This window comes from Nyctereutes procyonoides, unplaced genomic scaffold (assembly GCF_905146905.1).
Source record: "Nyctereutes procyonoides isolate TBG_1078 unplaced genomic scaffold, NYPRO_anot_genome, whole genome shotgun sequence".
In the NCBI taxonomy this organism is placed as follows: domain Eukaryota; kingdom Metazoa; phylum Chordata; class Mammalia; order Carnivora; family Canidae; genus Nyctereutes; species Nyctereutes procyonoides.
In genome coordinates, this window is record NW_026575139.1 from 26,502,501 (window position 1) to 26,521,258 (window position 18,758).

Here is an 18,758-nt window from a genome sequence, read left to right on the forward strand (position 1 = left end):
ACACAAGCTTAAGGATTTCGGATCACTCTGAAGGTGTCTGAAAAACCATAAAGCGCACACAATCCACCACTTACCAACCTTGACGCAGGAAATTCAGGCTTTGTTCCAGGGTGGAGAGAGGAAAATTCAGATATAGGGCTCTGTCCGGAAAAGTGAGCTGCTACTCACCTCCTGAAGAGCAGATTTGGAAGTAACAACAGGTGTTCTTCAGGTGAATTATTATTTAACTAAACAGTTTGCAAAGCAAGGGAAGAGAAACATGAGGGGTCGCCCTGGCCTTGAGGATATACTTGGAGTTAATTTTTCAGACCTTTCAGCTGGGAGAATGGCAATGGAATTGGCCAGGCTAGAGTGTGAGTCATGACCCTGCCACTCAGCCATCTTGTGTCTGTGTGAATGTGGGTCAGTTACTCACACTTCTTTGCTCCTTTGTTGCCTCATCTGTAAGATGGAGAGAATAACCGTATTGACCTCATGGGGTTGTCATGAGTCTTCAGCGAGATGATATGGGTGTTTGGCACCATGCCTGCACATTGCGAATGTGGATATCCCATCTCTGTGCCATTCAGACCAACAGAGCATGTCTATGACCACAGATGGTTAATCTGAGTCAGGGCCTGTCTGTGGCTGTGTTATACCAGGAAGCTAACTGTCTGTGGGGGTCTCATTGGCATCAGGCATAGCTATCAGAGCCCAGCCTGGCCCTGGCACATCCTTTGCTAAACCTTAGATGTAGGACAGCAATCCTTCTGTACAGTCTGAACATGAGTATTTATTGAGCATTTACTGTGCATGTGCTCACTTGTGGGACTAAGTATAATTGGGCCTCTAAAAAAGCCTAACATGTGGTCTTAGCCCTAGGACAGTTTCTGGTTTAATTGGGGAAATAAGATGGATGCAGGAAACCCAGCAGGAGGAAGCTGTGGAGTAGAGTCGAAGCAGTATAGCTTCGCTGTATTTGCCGTCCCATTTCCCCAGGACGGGGCATCCACCCACCACTCGCCTTTCTGGGAGCCCCCTTTATTTCTCTCACATTTTGGGCCTAATTATCTAGAATGTTCTGGATTGAAGTATTGCATATCCTGAGTAATGACAATGATAATAATACCTGCTGACATTCCTTGAATGTGTCAGACACTGCGCTAGGCATGCCACATTTCTCGCTTTCATTCCTTGTAGCAGTCCTGTGAGTAAGGTAGGTGCTGTGTCCCCTGGAAGACACCAAGGTACATAGACTCCAACTGATGTGCTCGTGGACATGGAACGTGAATGTGAATTCTCCTGTCATGTGTCCCTTCTTGGGAAACTTCTTTAGGCCTCTGATTTTTTCTCCCTGCCTTTATCAGAAATAAAATTATTTTATAAAGGAGGAGACAGAGGGGGAAGAAATGCCAGAAAGCCTACTAGGTGCCAGGTACTTCACATGCATCGTCTCATGTAAGGTTTATAGCCCACACGGCATGTGCTGTGACTCATTTTGCAGAGGAGGAGACTGAGGTTCAGAAAGTTTGCATCACTAACCCAAGTTACATGGTTAGCAAGATTGGGAAGCTGACATGTGAATGTGCTTAAATTGGACACCATTCAATTAAGTCAGGACATTGGAACCTCAAGTGATGGATTCTAATCTCAAAGATGGGATCTTTTACTTGTAGTCCAATTGTGAAGTGCATCATAGCACACAGAGGCTTTTTGAAAGAAATGAACGTATTCATGGGCACTTATCTGGGACTGCCTAATAAAATACCATAGACTAGGTGGCTTAAACCATAGGGATTTATTTCTCACAGTCTTGGAGACTGGAAGTCCAATATAAAAGTGATGATGTGTAGGTGTTTGGTGGGGATTCTCCTCTTGGGTTGGAGGTGGCCATCTTCTTTCCGTGTCCTCGCAGGGCTTTTCCTTGATATATCATGGTAGAGAGAAGCAAACTCTCTAGTGTCTCCTCTTCTTCTTCTTTTAAATTTTTTTTTTATTTATGATAGTCACACACACACACAGAGAGAGAGAGAGAGGCAGAGACACAGGCAGAGGGAGAAGCAGGCTCCATGCACTGGGAGCCCGATGTGGGATTCGATCCCGGGTCTCCAGGATCGCGCCCTGGGCCAAAGGCAGGCACCAAACCGCTGCGCCACCCAGGGATCCCTTCTTCTTCTTTTAAAGATTTTATTTATTTATTCATGAGAGACACAGAGAGAGAGGCAGAGACATAGAGAGAGGGAGAAGCAGACTCCCTATGGGGAGCCTGATGTGGGACTTGATCCCAGGACCCCAGCATCATGGCCTGAGCCAAAGGCAGACACTTAATGACTGAGCCACCCAGGCATACCTAGTGTCTCTTCTTATAAGGACCCTAATCCCGCCATCCTCATGACCTCATCTAAACCTAACCACCTCCAAATACCATCACATTGAGGGATAGGGTTTCAAATGTGTTTTGGGGGAGACACAATCCAGTCCATAGGAGGCACATTTAATCTTCAAAGTGAACTTTAGCTTTTGGTGGTGTTATGTGAATACCCCCATTACAAATACGGCCTGAGATTTTAATTTGTCAATGAGTCTTACTCTAGAAAAAAAAGTCACACATCACTTAGTTCAATAATTTTCCTCTATATTTCTCTCATTGTGTCTCGCTGTCTTTCCTATCCTAGCTCTTATATATATCTCTTTCTGACCTTGTTCTTGAAAAACAACAATGCTGTGCCTAAAGTGAAAATCCTAGGATTCATCCTTGCCTTTATTTTCCTTTACCACCTGTTCATCAGCTTCTCCTCCAAAATGTATTCCAAATCTGTTTTCCTTTCTTCATCTCCTGGCCTCCACCAGCATCTGCTTGGGTCACTGCAACTTCTTTATTTGGTCTGTCAGCCTGTTTTTACTCTGTGGAGTAGCCAAAGGGGTCTTTTTATTTATTTTTATTAAAAACAATTTTTTTTTAAAGTAGGCTCCACACCCAGTGCAGAGCCCAATGCAGGGCTTGAACTCACAACCGTGAGATCAAGACCTGAGTGGAGATCAAGAGTTGGATGCTTACCCAACTGAGCCCCCCAGGCCCCCCAAGTATTTTTAAAGTATAAAAGATTATACCATATTCCACTCTCAAAATTTATATCACACTTGAATAGGATCCAAACTTCTCACCTTGAGGGCCTGCATTTTTCTCCTCAAAGTGTGATCAGCAGCTTCAACATCAGCTGGGAGTCTGGTGACCCACTCATCCAGGTTTGCCCAGGACATTGCCAGTTGTAGACTGAAAGGCCTGTGCCCTGGGAACCCCTCAGCGCCAGGCAAACCTAGACGGTTGGCTACCCAGTGGGGGAGCTTGTAAGAAATGTGGAATCTTCAGCTCTAAGCCAGACCTATGAATCCTACTCTGAATTTTAGTGAGATGCCTAAATGGTTTCTTTGCGCAGCACTCGAATTTGAGAAGCCCTGAACTCCAGGGCCTGCCTATTGCCTGAACAGGGCCTGCCTGAACTCCAGGGCCTGCCTATCTATTCTGACTTGACTTCCCTCAGGTATGTGGTTTCTGTGCCCACGGTGGGTCAGAAGCAGGTGGGCCTGGGCTACACTGCCTAGGTTTAGAGCACATGTAGCTGCTACTAACATATGACGTTAGACAAACTATCTAGCTGCCTTGTGTCACGAGTATCACCTACGTAAAATCAGAACATCTGCGCATCTATCTCATAGGGTTATGTGAAGATGAAGTAAGTCCATTCATTAACGGAAAATGTGTGTGATGCACATGTGGCATGAGAGCAGTGATTCTCAAGCTTGAGCGCATTAGAATCACCTGTTTCTCAAAACAGAAACTGCTGGATCCTACCGCAGGATTTTGGATTCAGTAGGTCTGGTGTGAGGGGCCTAGAATTTGCATTTTTAACAAGTTCCCAGGTGAACCACTGCCTTAGAGAAATCCACCTTTTTCTTTTGGATTCACCAAATTGGATAACTGGCCAGGAACCAGGTTGCACTGTTAAATCCAGGGGATAGACTTCGCTTTCACTCTTTTCTAAGGCTCGGTGCTACCATGCAAACGTGTCTGTGGCTCCCAGCACCTGCTTCCTGGCTTGCTTTCTGGGTATGTCCCCTGTCTGGGCTCCCATCCCTGGGCTAGGCTGACTCTTCTGCTCTGTGATCTCTTGACTTGGTCCTCATCCTTAGGTCGGATACTAGAGGCACATCCTTTGCCTATTCTTGACTACTGCTTTTCAGTCTGAGAGACCTGGAAAATGCTGATCCACGTGGGCTGCTGGGTTGACATAGCTGAGTCTCCTGGAGGTGGTGGCGAGGAGGGGTGGAGAGAAGCAAGGCTGAGCGAGAGACAAAGGGGACTTGCTGAATTCTAATATCCCAATAATAATATCCTGACAACTTAAACGGACGAGGCTTATCCTGCTCTAAAGCACAGAGATGTCCTGCGATTCTCGCAGGGGAATGACACCACTTCATTCAGAGCCCTGTTGACATAGTTACTCTCAGATTAAACGTTTTTCCCTTCAACTGACTCATTTGGTGGCAATAACAAGTTGCTATGCCAGGCCATGAACTGACCCACATGACCTTCCACTGGAAAATTGAAATATCTTCTTGTGCTTTCCCTAATCAGCACTGCCAAGAGTAATCAGCTTTGCTTGGTCTTTCCCTCGCTTTTCCGAAGCATCAGTGACAGACTCGAAGTTGCCAGCCTAAGGCTGGAGCACAAAGGACATTACGGAGGAGTCATGTGACCACCCAGCCCCAGAATCGGGGATGTGGTATCCGAACGCCTGGCAAATCGCTGCTCTTACCAAATACATCCTGACAACGATGCAAGCGGACATGGTTTCTGTTTTTACGGCACATTGTTTAGGAGCAAATATTCTTAGGGTGTGTGTCCAACGGTGTGAATTTTGTACTCCATAAAGATGGAGGAAAAGAAGGTAGATGCAAGGAAGGGTGGAATGGCTGACACCACATTTAAAAGAGCTGCTCAAACACAGAGTAAGGCAGCCTGTCTTCTCTCCAGCTGTTGCGAGGCCCCTGGGGAGAGGCCCTCAAATATGGGGTTCAAGGGGCTCTGGGGCCAGCTGAGCCTGGGAGTTCTTAACTCCTCCCATCCTGGTTTTCCAAGAAATGCCTCAGGGAGAGGATCCCAGAGAGCGGCTGGCCCATGGGCTTTCTCCAACCACAGGGAGAAAGGGACTCTGATGGGTCCCCACTTACTTCTGTTGCTCCCTCTTTCTGTCCCCGTGATGAACAGGACTGGTGCTGGCCGTGCCTTAGAATGGTCTCTCGGTACCCGGGGGACATTGACATCCATTCAACTCCTAGTCTTTGACTTCCCTTTGCCTGAGTTTTTTCTTTCTTCCAAAAGCCCATGGGAAGATGGTCCATCCTCTTGTTAAGTATTTACTGCCAGCTCTGGGTCGGTCACCGGGCTGGGTGCTGGGGATTCCACCAGTAAGGACGCTGCTCCGGCCCTCAGGGGGCTCGGGGGCCAACAGGGACAGAGACACGGCCACGCACACGGCACAGGGGGCTGAGTTCCTCTGGGTTTGGAAGACCTCACTTTTCTGATCCTTCCTTCACTCTATTATAATCATTGAATCATAGGCCAGAAGGGACCTTATGATGTCACCTAGCCTATTCTCCAGCCTCTAGCTAGGCATGCGCTCCACCCCGGGGGCCCGGGGAAATCCTCAGAGCAGCACGCTCCTCCTCCGGTGCCTTTGTTGGACCCGCTTCGCTCCCAGCTTTCCTGCAGCATGCTCTGCCCTTTCAGCTCTTTTCTTTCTCACGTTGTCCCGAACAACACGGACTGTGGCCAATTTCGGTCCATCCATAAACTTGAAGACTTATTAAATCAGCCCTTGGCCTTCCTTTCTCCCGGCAGACGATCCTCAGTGCCTGGAACCACTCTGCATTAGCAGCCCTGCCTCCTTCCTCCTTACCGCATATTCACTTTGTCCCCAGTGCTGGGTGACACGATGGCCCATGAGGGAGAGTGAGTTCTCTGCCTGTTGAGGACTCTGGCAGCCTCATGGGCAAGTGTGTGTGTGTGTGTGTGTGTGTGTGTGTGTTGGGGAGGGGGGTCACTGGTGTCTACTTCCCTGCTGGGCTCCCCAGTCCCCTTGCCTTTCCACATTCAGGGAGGTAAGCATCATTTGTCTTCCTTCTGGAGTGCTGGGGTGGGGCTTGAGTTGCTGTTAGTGGCCAAAAAGAACAGGCCTGAATGGAATCCCAACATTTTTATTCCTTGGATCCGTAGGATTTATTTTTTCATCAGTTCTAGGGAAGCAGTGAAAAAAGGTGTCAGGCCTTGGGGATAATTTATATGAGTAAACACGTAAGGAGTAGGGTGAGCAAGAGCATGAGAATTAAGGCCATTTATCCAGGCTTTGAGGCTCTGTTTGCCCTCTGGTCCAGCCTTCCCCACAGTCTTTATCTTGCTACCTTAACCCTCTCCTTGCTCTGCTCCGCCTGGGCCTGATCTCGGTGCAGCTGCCCCAGTGCCCGCCGCTGCCTGCCCCTCCCGAGGCCCTCATGGAAGGCTGGGTCCAGGCTAGCAGGATGTGGTGGTGGCCTCCAGCTGAGGCCTGCTCCCTGATTCCCCTGATTCCTCAGGGAAGGCACGTTGGCTTCCACCCTCCCTTCTCTCGCCCAGCCGGTCTCCCGCATGTCCTGCGTGACCAGCCTGGGGCTGCCTTTCTGCATTCCCTCTTTCCTCTCCCCTTTTCTTCCCTCCGTCCTTCGAAGATGCGCTCTGCACAGCCAAGTGGCACCGGCTAGGATGCTTTACACTTGAGAGATGAAGTAATAACAGGTGGCAAGACCAGAGGCTGCCGGAGCCCAGGATTCCGGTTGCCATGGAAACAGGTCAGCCCTGTGGACGGATGGGAACTGTCAGCCAGTGGAGGGTGGTGGGGGAGCAGTGAGAGGGGTGAGGAGAGGCTCAGCTCCTCCTGGAGGGCTTTTCTTACCGTGCCCCCCCCCACCCCACATCTCAGTTCCCCAAGGGCCACACACCCCAACTCGCGGGCCCTGGAGGAAAGAGCTGCTGGGCTGCGCGGCTGGGCGGCAGGCACAGAGCAGGGCCGCGTGCCTGCGCACACCAGGCCCTGGCAGGCGGTCTGAGCGTCTGCTCAGGATGTGAAGTCATGCTTTTGTGGATGTGCCGTGGGGGAGGCTAAACTTCTGGCATGCTTCCTATTTCCCTAGGACACTTGGGACACAGCTTTGGTCTTGGCAGAACCGGATGAGGGGCTGTTGCTGGTGGCCAGACTGTCCCCGCCACTCCTTCCTTTCATGAGTGGCAGGCATATCGCAGCAGAGATCAGCCCTGTGTGGGTGGTAGTTTTACCGAAGATTTGGGGCCTTGTTTGCCATAGACATGTGGCCTGATTGAAGTGTACGCTAATACCTTTCCAGAATGACCGCTCATTCTGAGTGTGGTGGTGGGACTATTTGGGGCTTGGCTTTTCCTTTCTCCTGGTTGGATTTGAATGCTCCCTCCCATCTTCTCTTTATTTATTTAGATCTGTGTGTGTTTCTTCATGAACTTTGTTCTCGATTTCCATTCTGTCCCCCCACTTTGTGCATTTTAGAGCTATCTCCCCCAGGTAAATTCCTAAACTCTTAAGGCTCACTTTATTTTCTCGGCAGCTTCCTTGTATCTCTTATATGATCTTAGTCCATGAACATTAATCAACAGAAAACCAAATCCATCATTATGGACGCTGCCATCGAGATACCACTCAGATCTTTGCCCTCTTGTTGTCTTATTCTATAAAGTGGGACTCAATTTCCCATAAGCAGAAGCAGAATCTCTATTTAAATCCCTCTTGCAAGGTCTGTGTGAGCTTCCTATTTATAGTAAAATCCCTTTTATAATGATCTCATACACGGTACCAGGAAATTGCTCATGGCTGGGTCAGGCCATAGGCCAGTATAGCTGTGGTGTAAGCTTTACTTAAAAAAATTCCTTCCAGAGCCTCTGAATTCTCTGGAGAAGTGTTTTCACAGAGTATGTGGCAATAAACAGGATCACCCAGTATAGATTACTGTGGTAGGGACATTAAATTTAAGTTCAAAGGGAATTTCTGCTTTTATCAGGCCAATCTCAATCATTTTTATCCCTTTGGGCTTCCTAAGTGACGTATTGGGTGAATCAAGTTGACTCTAAGGGGATTTATGAACTATTTTGTATGCAAGGTATGGCCAGGAAGTGTTTGTCTCTGGCTTTTCCAAGAGGCAGAGAGTCTCTGGGGACATGGACAACCCAGGGGTGAAGCCAGGCCCATAATCTCTTTGGGTTTTAGTTACCTCGTCTTCAAATAATCCCCACTTTACAACGTTTTTGTGAGAATCAATGAAACAACATATGTAAAGCATCCAGCGGAAGATCTGTCCAGTTTTATAGTGTAATAAATGTCTGCTGCTTTTTCTTTTCAAGAAACCATTGAACAAGAGGAAGGCTGAGTGGGTAGGAGCAACCTGGCATCCCCTCCCAGAGACAATGAATCCTACGCTTCATTATATGAATCTTATGCTTTCTTATATATTTGTGTACAAATGATGTTTCTCCTACCGTGCAAGGGGTATGCTGTTTTTCTTCCAGCAACCCAGGACCCTCAGCCACCCACTCATGTTTACTCTGGGAGCTAGACCTGACACCAGGCCAGATGACTGACCAATCCATTTGGACATGGACTGGCATGTCTCTCTCTGAGGACTTGGGAACCATGTAGTGGATGATATTCAGAGCGACAGATAACTCTACCACAGGGAAAGCAAACACAGTGCTCTGTCCCCACTAGGAGGATGTCCCAGGGGTGTCACTGGGCTGTCTACTCACATCTCTGCCATCCTTTTCTAAGCCATTCATCCTACACATTGTGGTGAACCATTTCCTGTGTGCTGGGCATGTAGGTATTCCAGTGATGAGTTAGACATGGTGCCTGACCTGAAGGAGTAGATCATTTAGTACAAGGAGTTGAGGCAGGTGTACACATGTATAAACAAGAGAAGGGTCATAAAATTGATGTCAACCGAGTGTCCTCCCCAAGTTCTGACTGGCCCTTTTAGCTGGGGAATTGGGAGAACTCTATGGGGAAACTCTCACCATGAAACCAATCGTGATTACCAAAAACTATAAGAGAACCAGATGCAGGAGCTTCTGATTAGTCTCTCCCACACTATTTTACCAAGATGAAAAGAAGCTCTGAACTCACTATTATGAGAAGAGAGTAGGATTTTGCCAAAAATAAAACACAAGTGTTCACTGTCACTTTCTATACTGGGTCATTGCTAGACTAATATGGTACCAGTCCTGACATGTCACAACTCCACACAGTAGGGCCTGCAACTGGTGTCTTACTTAGTACCTTCTTTACCCCCTTGGCCAGATACTTTGTGTGGCCAGCAGCCAACACAAATGTATGTGGGGATCCTGCTCTGATTCAGTCTTCTCAGAAACTTCTTTTCATTAGATGAATTACATTCTGTTCCTTTGGTCTTTTTACACAGGACCAATTTCTCTATCACAATCTGCTTTGCCCTACTAGACCATTTCTGAATTTTTAATTTCTTGCAGTATTAGAGTCCCTGATTCACTGAGGGCATTCTACCAATGATCTGTTGATGTAAAGAATTACCCAAGAGTTCCTATACTCTATTCTACTTCATCCTTGTAAGTCACAAGGCATACACTGTGTTCGCGAAAACCAGATCCTTTGGTTGCTTAAAGATTTTGTGAGAGGAGAGAAAATCTGACATAATAGGGAGTCCCTAAAAGAACAGGAGAGACAGGTGGCGGGACTGGGGCTCCTGAGACTTTTAGTAGGATGATATACGTGGACTTCTTTGATTGCTTTTCATGCAGGGAAGCTACCTGTGTTGTGACTGTCATCTCCCTATTTTCTTTCTAGTTCCTGTCAATCATGAAAGTTAGTTCTAGCTTACACTCAGCCCCCAAAATTCCATATACCCCTCTTCTTCCTGTTCACCATTTGACTGATTTCTAGAATAGCCTCTGAACGAAAAAAATCCTGAGTTTATTTGCTTTAGAGACATGCTTGGATTTTCTTAGGAGAGTTCTAGAAATGTTGAAGGTGGCAAATAAGAGAGAAGGAAGAAAGGAACTTTCTTCTGGTTTGGGGGAATGAGAATTTTAGAGTACACTTTTTGTAGGCGTACTGATTTCAGAGATTATTTGCAAAACCATTCTTTATGACCTGTGATGTCTTTGAGATACAGTGAGTGATGAAGACAAACCCCACACTCAAGAGGCCACAGGGTGTGGCCAGATCCTGCATCTGCCCCCAACAGCCAACACCTTTTTTGCAGGGAATTGTCTGCCTCCCAGAAGATGAAAATCAATGACTTAGAAACTGATTAACCAATCCAAATAGCAACTGATAAATGGATTAACTCTCTATAATGTAATTCTGCAAGCTTTTGTCTTCTGCCTTCCCCAGGTAAGTTTTTCTATTCCTGGAGGCAAAGCAGAGGCATGGAGGAAGCAAAGGCCAGAGGGAATCATATTAAAGTGGGTGAATCCGTTTATCACTTACTGTCTGGATGGTATTTCTGCTCACATATCTGCTTCCTTTTACAGATTTGTACCCTACGGGACCCTGATTAATGTTAGCCAGTAAATAATGAAAGATAGCAGCAGACATTGGGTATAGCGAGGAGGAAGATACCCCTGTGGTTTAGGCTGATCCCATAAACAGGCAGACTTTTCTTCTTAGTTGCAAACAGGGAGTGTTCATGTGACAAAGAAATCTCCACAATAGGGATCGAAAAACAAGAGAATGGAAGTGTTTCTTCCCATGCACAGAAACCTGTCCAAGCCTTTTCAGCCAGCCCCTAGGAAGTGAGAATGATTTCAGTGCTTGAGAATATGTGCCGTTCTCACAAGCTTCATTTTTAAGATCATGTCCTGAGATTTTTCTTTGCCTTTGGATAAGGACCTTCAGCAGGGGTGGCTTACGAAGGTCTTAAGCCTCAAGGCACACTCACTAACTCACCATTCAACCTTTCTTTGGCATGAGGCTGAGCTAAGCATCCAGGTCTGATTCTAGGTCCTTGAGGTCTGCTGATTAACTAGTCCTGAGTTCTCTCCATCCCAGCAAGTCTGGACTCTAGGGAGGTGAGGTTGAACGAGAGCAGGACACTTGTGTACCTGCCAAGATATTCATCAGAGTCCCCAGAAGCATCTTCAGAAGAAGCTTCCTGGAAATGCCTACAATCAGTGCTTCTTTGTTTTCATTTTCAGGGCCAGAGGAATATCTCCCTAACAAGAGCGTCTTTCCCAAGAGCAAGGCCTGGGCATGGCCCATTCTCTCTCCCTCTCACCCCACCACCGTTTATGGTTGCCGCCTGGTGTTTGAGACCTAAGTCCTGAGGTCTGGTTGTGCCGGGATGAGAGAAGAGTACTTGACTAGTAGGCCTTTTGGATGCTTTGTGCATCCAGGGAATGGAATCAGAGGAGCAGGGGAGTTTCTGTAAAAATGCAGAGATGGCTTTTGCAAATATTGCAGAAATTACACTAACCTCTGGATGGCTTGCAAGGTATTAGGACTATTGAGCTGAGGAGGATCAAAAAGAAAACAGCCCAACTTAACAACTTGGTTGTAATAAAACCTTATATCCTAGACTTGATATTCTTCCCGGAGCAGATTCCGCTAAACTGTGGGAGAAAAGGGGCCAGTAGAAACTCGTGTCAGCCTGATATCAGATTTTTGTTTTCAATGTTTCTATAGCCCAGAAAGGACCGGATGGGACTGTCATTCCCAACAACTACTGTGACTTCTGCCTGGGGGGCTCTAACATGAACAAGAAGAGTGGGCGGCCTGAAGAGCTGGTGTCCTGTGCAGACTGTGGACGCTCTGGTGAGTGTGGCCCCTTCTTGCATCTGTGCCCATAGACCAGGAGCTGTTCTACTTGCATCCCTCGGCCATCTTGTGTGGGGGTTGAAGGGTGGAGTGGAGAAGAGATGGTGGTGATTTTGAGTGGAGAGGAGTTTTCAGTTCATTTTGATGTTTTTCTTCTTTAAGTCTTAAGAACTGGAAGTTATGCCCTGGGATGTAGGAAGAGGGGAAAGTTATGCCCTGGGATGTTGGCTTATTTCTTTGAGGCCTCTCCATGAGGTGGATATTTCTTTGTGTATGTTGTCATGGACAACAGCGAGGTAGTGTTGAAGAAATACCTGGAGACATGGGCCACATGCTTCCTTGTATCGGATGATGTGCACATAACAAAAAGATGTATTTGTTCTGTGGATGAGCCCAGGGCACACTGGAAGAGTATGGAAACATGAATATAGAAAGAGCAGCCACATCTTAAACTGTGGGAGTCTGAGACCCCAGAGCCCATGGGCAGCTGCGTAAAGACCACCTTCATTGGCCGCTCATCCCATTTTCTCATATAAAATGGACAAAAGAGATCGGGAAAGGTCAAGGAGCAAAAGGGCAAGTGTTCTCAGGGCTGGTGTGGAGTTGACTTGGCATGTTTTGAAATTTTCGTCTTTGATATCTCCAAGGAGTAAAATGATGAAAACAGATTTTGGTCTTGTTCTCTCATTCTTGAACTGAGTTCAGGCCTTCAAGTTTTGTTCAAGATGTTTTGTTTTGAAATCCTAACCAAACCATTATCTTTGGCTGGTTGTGGTTGGTTGGTGCGACCTATCTTTCACATAGTTTTATGTCCTAGTGAAGCCAAAGCACAAGGCAGGGAGGAGAAAAGATCTCAGCTTCATCTTTAGTCTGACCCAGCCCTGACGAGCAGGTGAGATGCAGTTCAGCTGGGTGGTTGGTGTAGTAGTGAGAAGCCATCACTCCTTCCCATATTTCTCCTTTGGGGTCTTTTCTGCTCCGAGGCCCAGGAGAAGGACTGAGGTGACCGCACCTGGGTTTACTGTAACAGCTCAGTTCTTCCTTTACTTTGCTTGCAAACCTGAACTTGAGTCCTTTTATATTTGGTTTTGGGGTCGGTTAGCGTTCCGGATTGACTTGAGTAGCAGATCAGTAATTGGAAGAGGACTGTGGTCTCCAGTGCACATACCCTCCGCAGTGACCTCTTAAGGACCTGACTGGGTGGCCCGTCCATGCTGGTTTGTTTTCCAAACATGATACCTCACGTTGAACTCTTTCCTCTGCCGGTACCAGCTTAGAGGAGAGGGCTCGTGTGGCAGTGCACTCCGGGTTTTGAATACTTAAAAGAACATGAATAGTTTTAAAAATAATTAAAGAAAACGAAACAAGTGACATCCAATTCAGTGTTTTCTTAAAAGCAAATTATCAGACTAAATCTCTATCGCCAGAAGCCCAGTCACCTGGCGGAGTGATATTCGAGGCTGAGCGCGATGGGCTGCTCCGGGCTGGGGGTGCATTAGAAAAGGCAGCTTCAGAATTGTCCCTGGAGACTGCTCTAATCTTCCCCTTTCCTTCCCTACAATCGGTGGGGTACTTGAATCTGATCCACGGGGAACCAGAAGTGGGCAGCTGGTATTGTCTATCCAAAGCCTCTCTCCTCACAGCCTCTATTCAGCTTTTTATCCCCCCAGGATCTGTCGGCTCCGTGACTCAGGGGCCATTTGATACCAGCCTAGGTGTTCTCGTTGCATTTGCCAATTTTGGTGGATGATGTAGTCAAGGTCTGACTCTGAGGCTCCTGAAATAGTCACTACCTTGGGACTAAACAGGTGGCGTTAGCCCATGAGACATGCTTGTTAAGGCAGGTGGGCGAATACTTCTCTAGCGCCTCCTTGGAGTCCTTCCAAGGAAGAGTGTGAAGCTCAGAAAAACTGTCTTTTCCTTCCCATCTACCTCTGTTTCTGGGGGAGAAAATGAGATTCCTGAAATTGACACCATAAGTGAAACACTGTGACCTCATGGCCGGTGGAGGGGAGGGCGGTCCTGGGGCCCATTTACAGTGTGAAGAAGTTTAAAGCTGAGTTTTCTAGATTTCAGGATACTGGATTTTATTAGGCTTTTGAAACCCTGATGTCCTGCCTTTCTAGCACTCTGAGTTAGATTTGACAACTCTGGACTTTCTGGAGTAACCAAGACCTGGGCTGGAGTGTGTGTGTGTGTGTGTGTGCATGTGTGTGCACACAGGTGTGCATGTGCCCGCACATGTATGTGGGTGCAGATCACCGAAATTTCCTCCAGTCGTTAAGGAAAACGAGAGACTTGTTTACTGCCTACCACTTATCAGACTTTCCCACTTCTTCTCGCTTTCAGCGCAAATGGACTACATGGTGTAAGGGCAGAATCGAAAGGGTGCCCTAAGAATGGGATTAGAAACGGGTAAAAATAAAAATAAAGTGGACAGAGGCTTAACCACCTTGAATGGGTTATCTGACAGTAATACCTTTGTAAAGCTGACTGTCAAAGTGAAGGACAAACTGTTCAAAGGAACACCAAGCGAAACCACCAAAGAAATACCGACCAGGCTTAAAAACCAGCCAGGAAACTCACTGTCCGGGGCGGGGTTGAGCGGGCGTGCATGCGTATGTATGCAGGCGAAGAGGAGAAAGAAAGACCATGGTTGCATCTGTCGCTGTCAGAGCTGTGGACATGTGTATTATGGTAGAGATGATGCCTTTCCGGGTGTGTATGGGGGGTGGGGGGAGGAATCCTTTTCCTTGGAAACATTGGATTTGTCCTGTTACCCTTGAATCCCTGTCGCCAGGTGATGCACCCAGCTAATCCCTTTTGGTGTGAAATGGTTTTTGATCTTGCTATTAAGAGTAACGTTGTAAGAATGTAATAAGAATATTAATAATGCTGTCTGTTGCTTAACCCATGTGCTGATATATTCATCATACATGTCAGCTCATTTGGGAGGAGAAGGCAGGAAGGAGGAGGCAGCGGCCGCAGCGCGCACCACGGAGGACTTATTCGGTTCCACGTCAGAAAGTGACACGTCAACTTTCCACGGCTTTGATGAGGACGATTTGGAAGAGCCTCGCTCCTGCCGAGGACGCCGCAGTGGCCGGGGGTCGCCCACAGCAGATAAAAAGGGCAGTTGCTAAACCCATGGAACAGACTCTCTGGGCGATTAGCCGTCACCCTCTGACTTTGGTCGTTATTCTGGGTCTGATTTTTTTTTTTTTTAAATGAAAGTCAACTTTAGGTTTTCCCTTCATCCTTGCTTTTTCCTCTCTCCTTCCACACACATCCTTCTCCCCCCTTCCCCCCAGTTTTGAGTGTGTACAACAGAAGCACAAACTACTGAAACAAAGCAAAAGGAAAGGGCAGGATTACAGTCCTTCAGAGAGATGGCATCGTGACGTACTGTTTATTTTCCTATTTTCCGTAGAAATGGGAAGTTAGGCGATTTGTCTCTCTTTGGTGGGGGTGGGGGGGATCTTTTTGACACGAGCAGAGTCGATTTCCTCAGTTTTCCTATTTATTGGCAAAACGAAGAGAGGAGGAACATTGGGTTTGGAAACAAAGAGCGAATAACATTAAAGATGATTATTTATGTATTCTAGCTATTATTAGAAATGGACCTTTTTTTTTTTTTGGAGAGAGAGCGAGTGAGAAGGGAAATGAAAGCAATTGAAGTGCTATCCTGCTTGGGAGAGAGCCGCTGGGGGAGGGATTGACTCAAGGACACCTAGTCGGGAGGACTGCCTCGCTGGGAGATGGCACTTTCTGCACCCCACGGAGTGCGTGGCTCCCTACGGCAGACCCCTCCCCATTTCTGCTCCCTGACCTTTCCATCTTCCTCCCTGCTTGCAAGAAAATGTCAGCAGCTCCTGGGAAGTCTGGGCCTCCGCGTGTGGCCTCCCTCCAGCGCCTGGGCCCTGACTGCCAGCCCCTCCTGGGCTCCTCCCCTCTGCCAGCAAAGCCACTGTGGTGTTGTTGCTGGGTTTTTCCTCACTTTCCTCCTGGCGAAGAGCAATTTGCAAATGCAGGAATGGAATATAAACAGAAAGTCATGGACTCAGCAGTGACAAAGCAACCTGAGGCCGCACTCATGGAAGGAAGAACGATACCTCACAGTATATGCCCCTCTCCCCTGGCCCCTATTTACAAACATAAATTCCCGTTGGATGATCAAGTCTCCCGTGTTTCTTCTTCTATTTTTTTTTATAGTGCCCTCCAGGCACTTTGTTTTATGTTTCCAATAGCACCTCCTGAAATAAACCAAAGCAATACTTGCTCAAGGTCCCTGGGGCGATGGAGAAGACCATCCACCTTGTTGGCAGTCCCAAGAATGAACAGCTGTGCCGTCCTAGTCAAAAGGTATGTCTTGGCTGGCCTGTCTTCCAGTGAGGGCGAAACCATCATAGTTGTTTTTTGTTTGTTTGTGTTTTCTTTCTTTCTTTACGTTTCCTCCCCGCTGGCTTGTCTTTGGTTTTCCTGGGTTCACACCACCTTATTAGTGTGGGCGTGGCTACTGGAGTGTGTTCCACCGGCCCTCTGCTTTCTGTGTGTGCATGCCTATCCATGTGGGCCTGGGCCTAGTGTGGCAACCGAGGCTTGCTTGGACTACAGGAGGGGCCCTGTGCGGAGAATGATGGGCTTCTGGCTTCAACCATAAGAGAACATGGCTGGGGAAGTGCTTGGCTAACTTGCCTCCTTTGGCTGCACCTGGTGGGTGGAACCCAGGGGTCTGAGGTCGGAGCTGGCTGTCATACTTGGGCGGAATGAGAGAGCGCGGCCACAAGGGGTCTGCATGTCTAGGGTGGGATTCCTTGCTCCATGTACCAACTTACCAGCCAAGGGGGTGAGTCCAAATTAAAGAGGATGTCTCATTAGGAAAACACTCAACGGCACTGATCTGAAGATTCTAAACTTCCACCAAGTGTGGTCAGGGTCTCCGGCCTCCATGAGAGCATAGGTCCAGAGATGTGGGCACTGCCATTTGGCTTGAATTGGGAGAGCCAAGTAGCCACCCAGGCAACAGACTGCTTGTAAGTGTCTGGGAAGATCTACTTTGACAATCCAGGCTTTGCAAATCTTCATGAATTAGACCTCTCATTAAAATAACAAACCAATTGAACAAAAGCAAAGACTAAGCAAAGAAACCCACAAATGGACTCTTTGTGCTTCCCTGGTAGCCTGAGACAGAAAGAACTTCTACTTTTCTCCTGCTTGAAATGTGTAAGTGCTGGCCTGGGCATTTGCTCTCGGTTGTGAGAGAATGAAGGGAACAACCTCACCCACTTTGGGGATGTTCTGTATGTGACCCTGCTCCTGGCAAATACGAGTAAACCTCCTGCAGTGTAATATTCCTGCATGACGTGTGTGAAAAGGCCCATAGAGTTAGTTCCAGTCGATTTCTGCTAAGTGGATACAACCTGCCCTTACTGTCACTCTCCTCCTTGTCATCTGTTCTGTTACTTGGAGTTAGATGTTGTTGGATTCATAGCATTGTGACTTGCCCTCATTGATGAACTGTGGGCTTCTGTGTTAATAAAAATATGTCCAACCAATCTATACAATTATTCAAAATCTGTGTAGTTGTTTGTAGTCCTAACATTCTCAATGACATCTTGCCTTTGAACTTGAAAATAAATTTTTAAAAACTGACTTAATTTAAATTATAAGAAGCCACCTAATTTCTGAAGGAGAACCAAAATGAAGAACTGTCTAAACAGGGAAACCTCCTATGGAAAGAATTATCTGAGGATGGTTATTGCTTCTCTATTTTAATTTTATGAGCAGAGCTTGATCTTCTGTTCCTCCTTTTGGGGGTAGTAGATGTCCTCATCTTTCTCAGTTGGTGTAGCGAACCGAGCATAGTAATGTATCCTAGCATGGCCTGAGCACCTTGTCTCACCTTGCTTATCATATCTTCTAACAGACTCAGTCAGAATTTACATCCTTAAAAAACAAAAAGGAGCTGGAGGGGACTTTGAAGATAATCAAGTTCAAATTTTCCACTTTTCAGTTGAGAAAGATCAATCCAGAGAGGTTGAGTGAGGTTTGAGAGAGTGGAATGAATATGACTTTGAAGACAAATGTCTTTTTTTTTTTTTTGACAAATGTCTTAAGGTGAAGGAAGGAAACTCAGAGGAGGAAGCTGGCTGTCATGGGTTTCCAAATGCCTGCACAGTTGATGTTATACCTTTATCCCCGTTTCTCTACATAACAACGGCCAATGTTTATGTAGCAGGCATTGTTCTAAGTGCTTTCCCTAGGACAGTTCATTTAATTCATCCTCACGATTATTACCAAGGAGGTAGGTGCTTGTATCAGCCCCATTTTACAGATAAGGAATCTGAGGCTTAGGAATAAGGCTAAAAAAGATATACGTAAGGCCTCCCAGTTAATAAGAAGCCAGGTTTTGGTCCTGGCAACCTGAATCCAGGACCTGTATTCCTTTACTATTGTTCTGTGCTGCCAATCGCAGGGTCCTGTATATGGAATATAGGAATATACATATATACATATTAAGTTTTTTTAATTTATAATTTTTTAAAGTTTGGATGTCATTAGTTTATTATACAAGAGAGACATGGAAATACTTTATATGATGAAAGCTTTCAGAACCTCACTGGAAGGGGTTAGTTTTCTGTGATGCTATTTCAATAGGATTTTTCTCAGTCTATGTACTTCCCAACAATGTCACCCACCATCTCTAAATTAAAAAGTAACCCTTGTCATCTAGAACTACTTTGGTGCCTCTGTATTCTGGGAGAAGAACTTTATTTCCAACTTTCACGCTAACTGGTTGAATCTCTCCACCCTTTCCTTTAGAGGCCAATCCAACAGCTACTACAGTTGCTTGCAGTACTTTTCCTTGATGTT

At 46.7% G+C, this 18,758-nt stretch overlaps 1 protein-coding gene across 1 annotated transcript in view; it reads left to right on the forward strand.

The window, feature by feature from the left end:
• The window catches only part of DPF3 (double PHD fingers 3), a 249,962-nt gene that overhangs the window by 182,391 nt on the left and 48,813 nt on the right, over positions 1-18,758 (forward strand). The window contains exon 8 of the mRNA XM_055303605.1: positions 11,754-11,882. Within this exon, the coding sequence (XP_055159580.1) occupies positions 11,754-11,882 (129 nt within the window). The remainder of the gene's footprint in view (positions 1-11,753; positions 11,883-18,758) is intronic.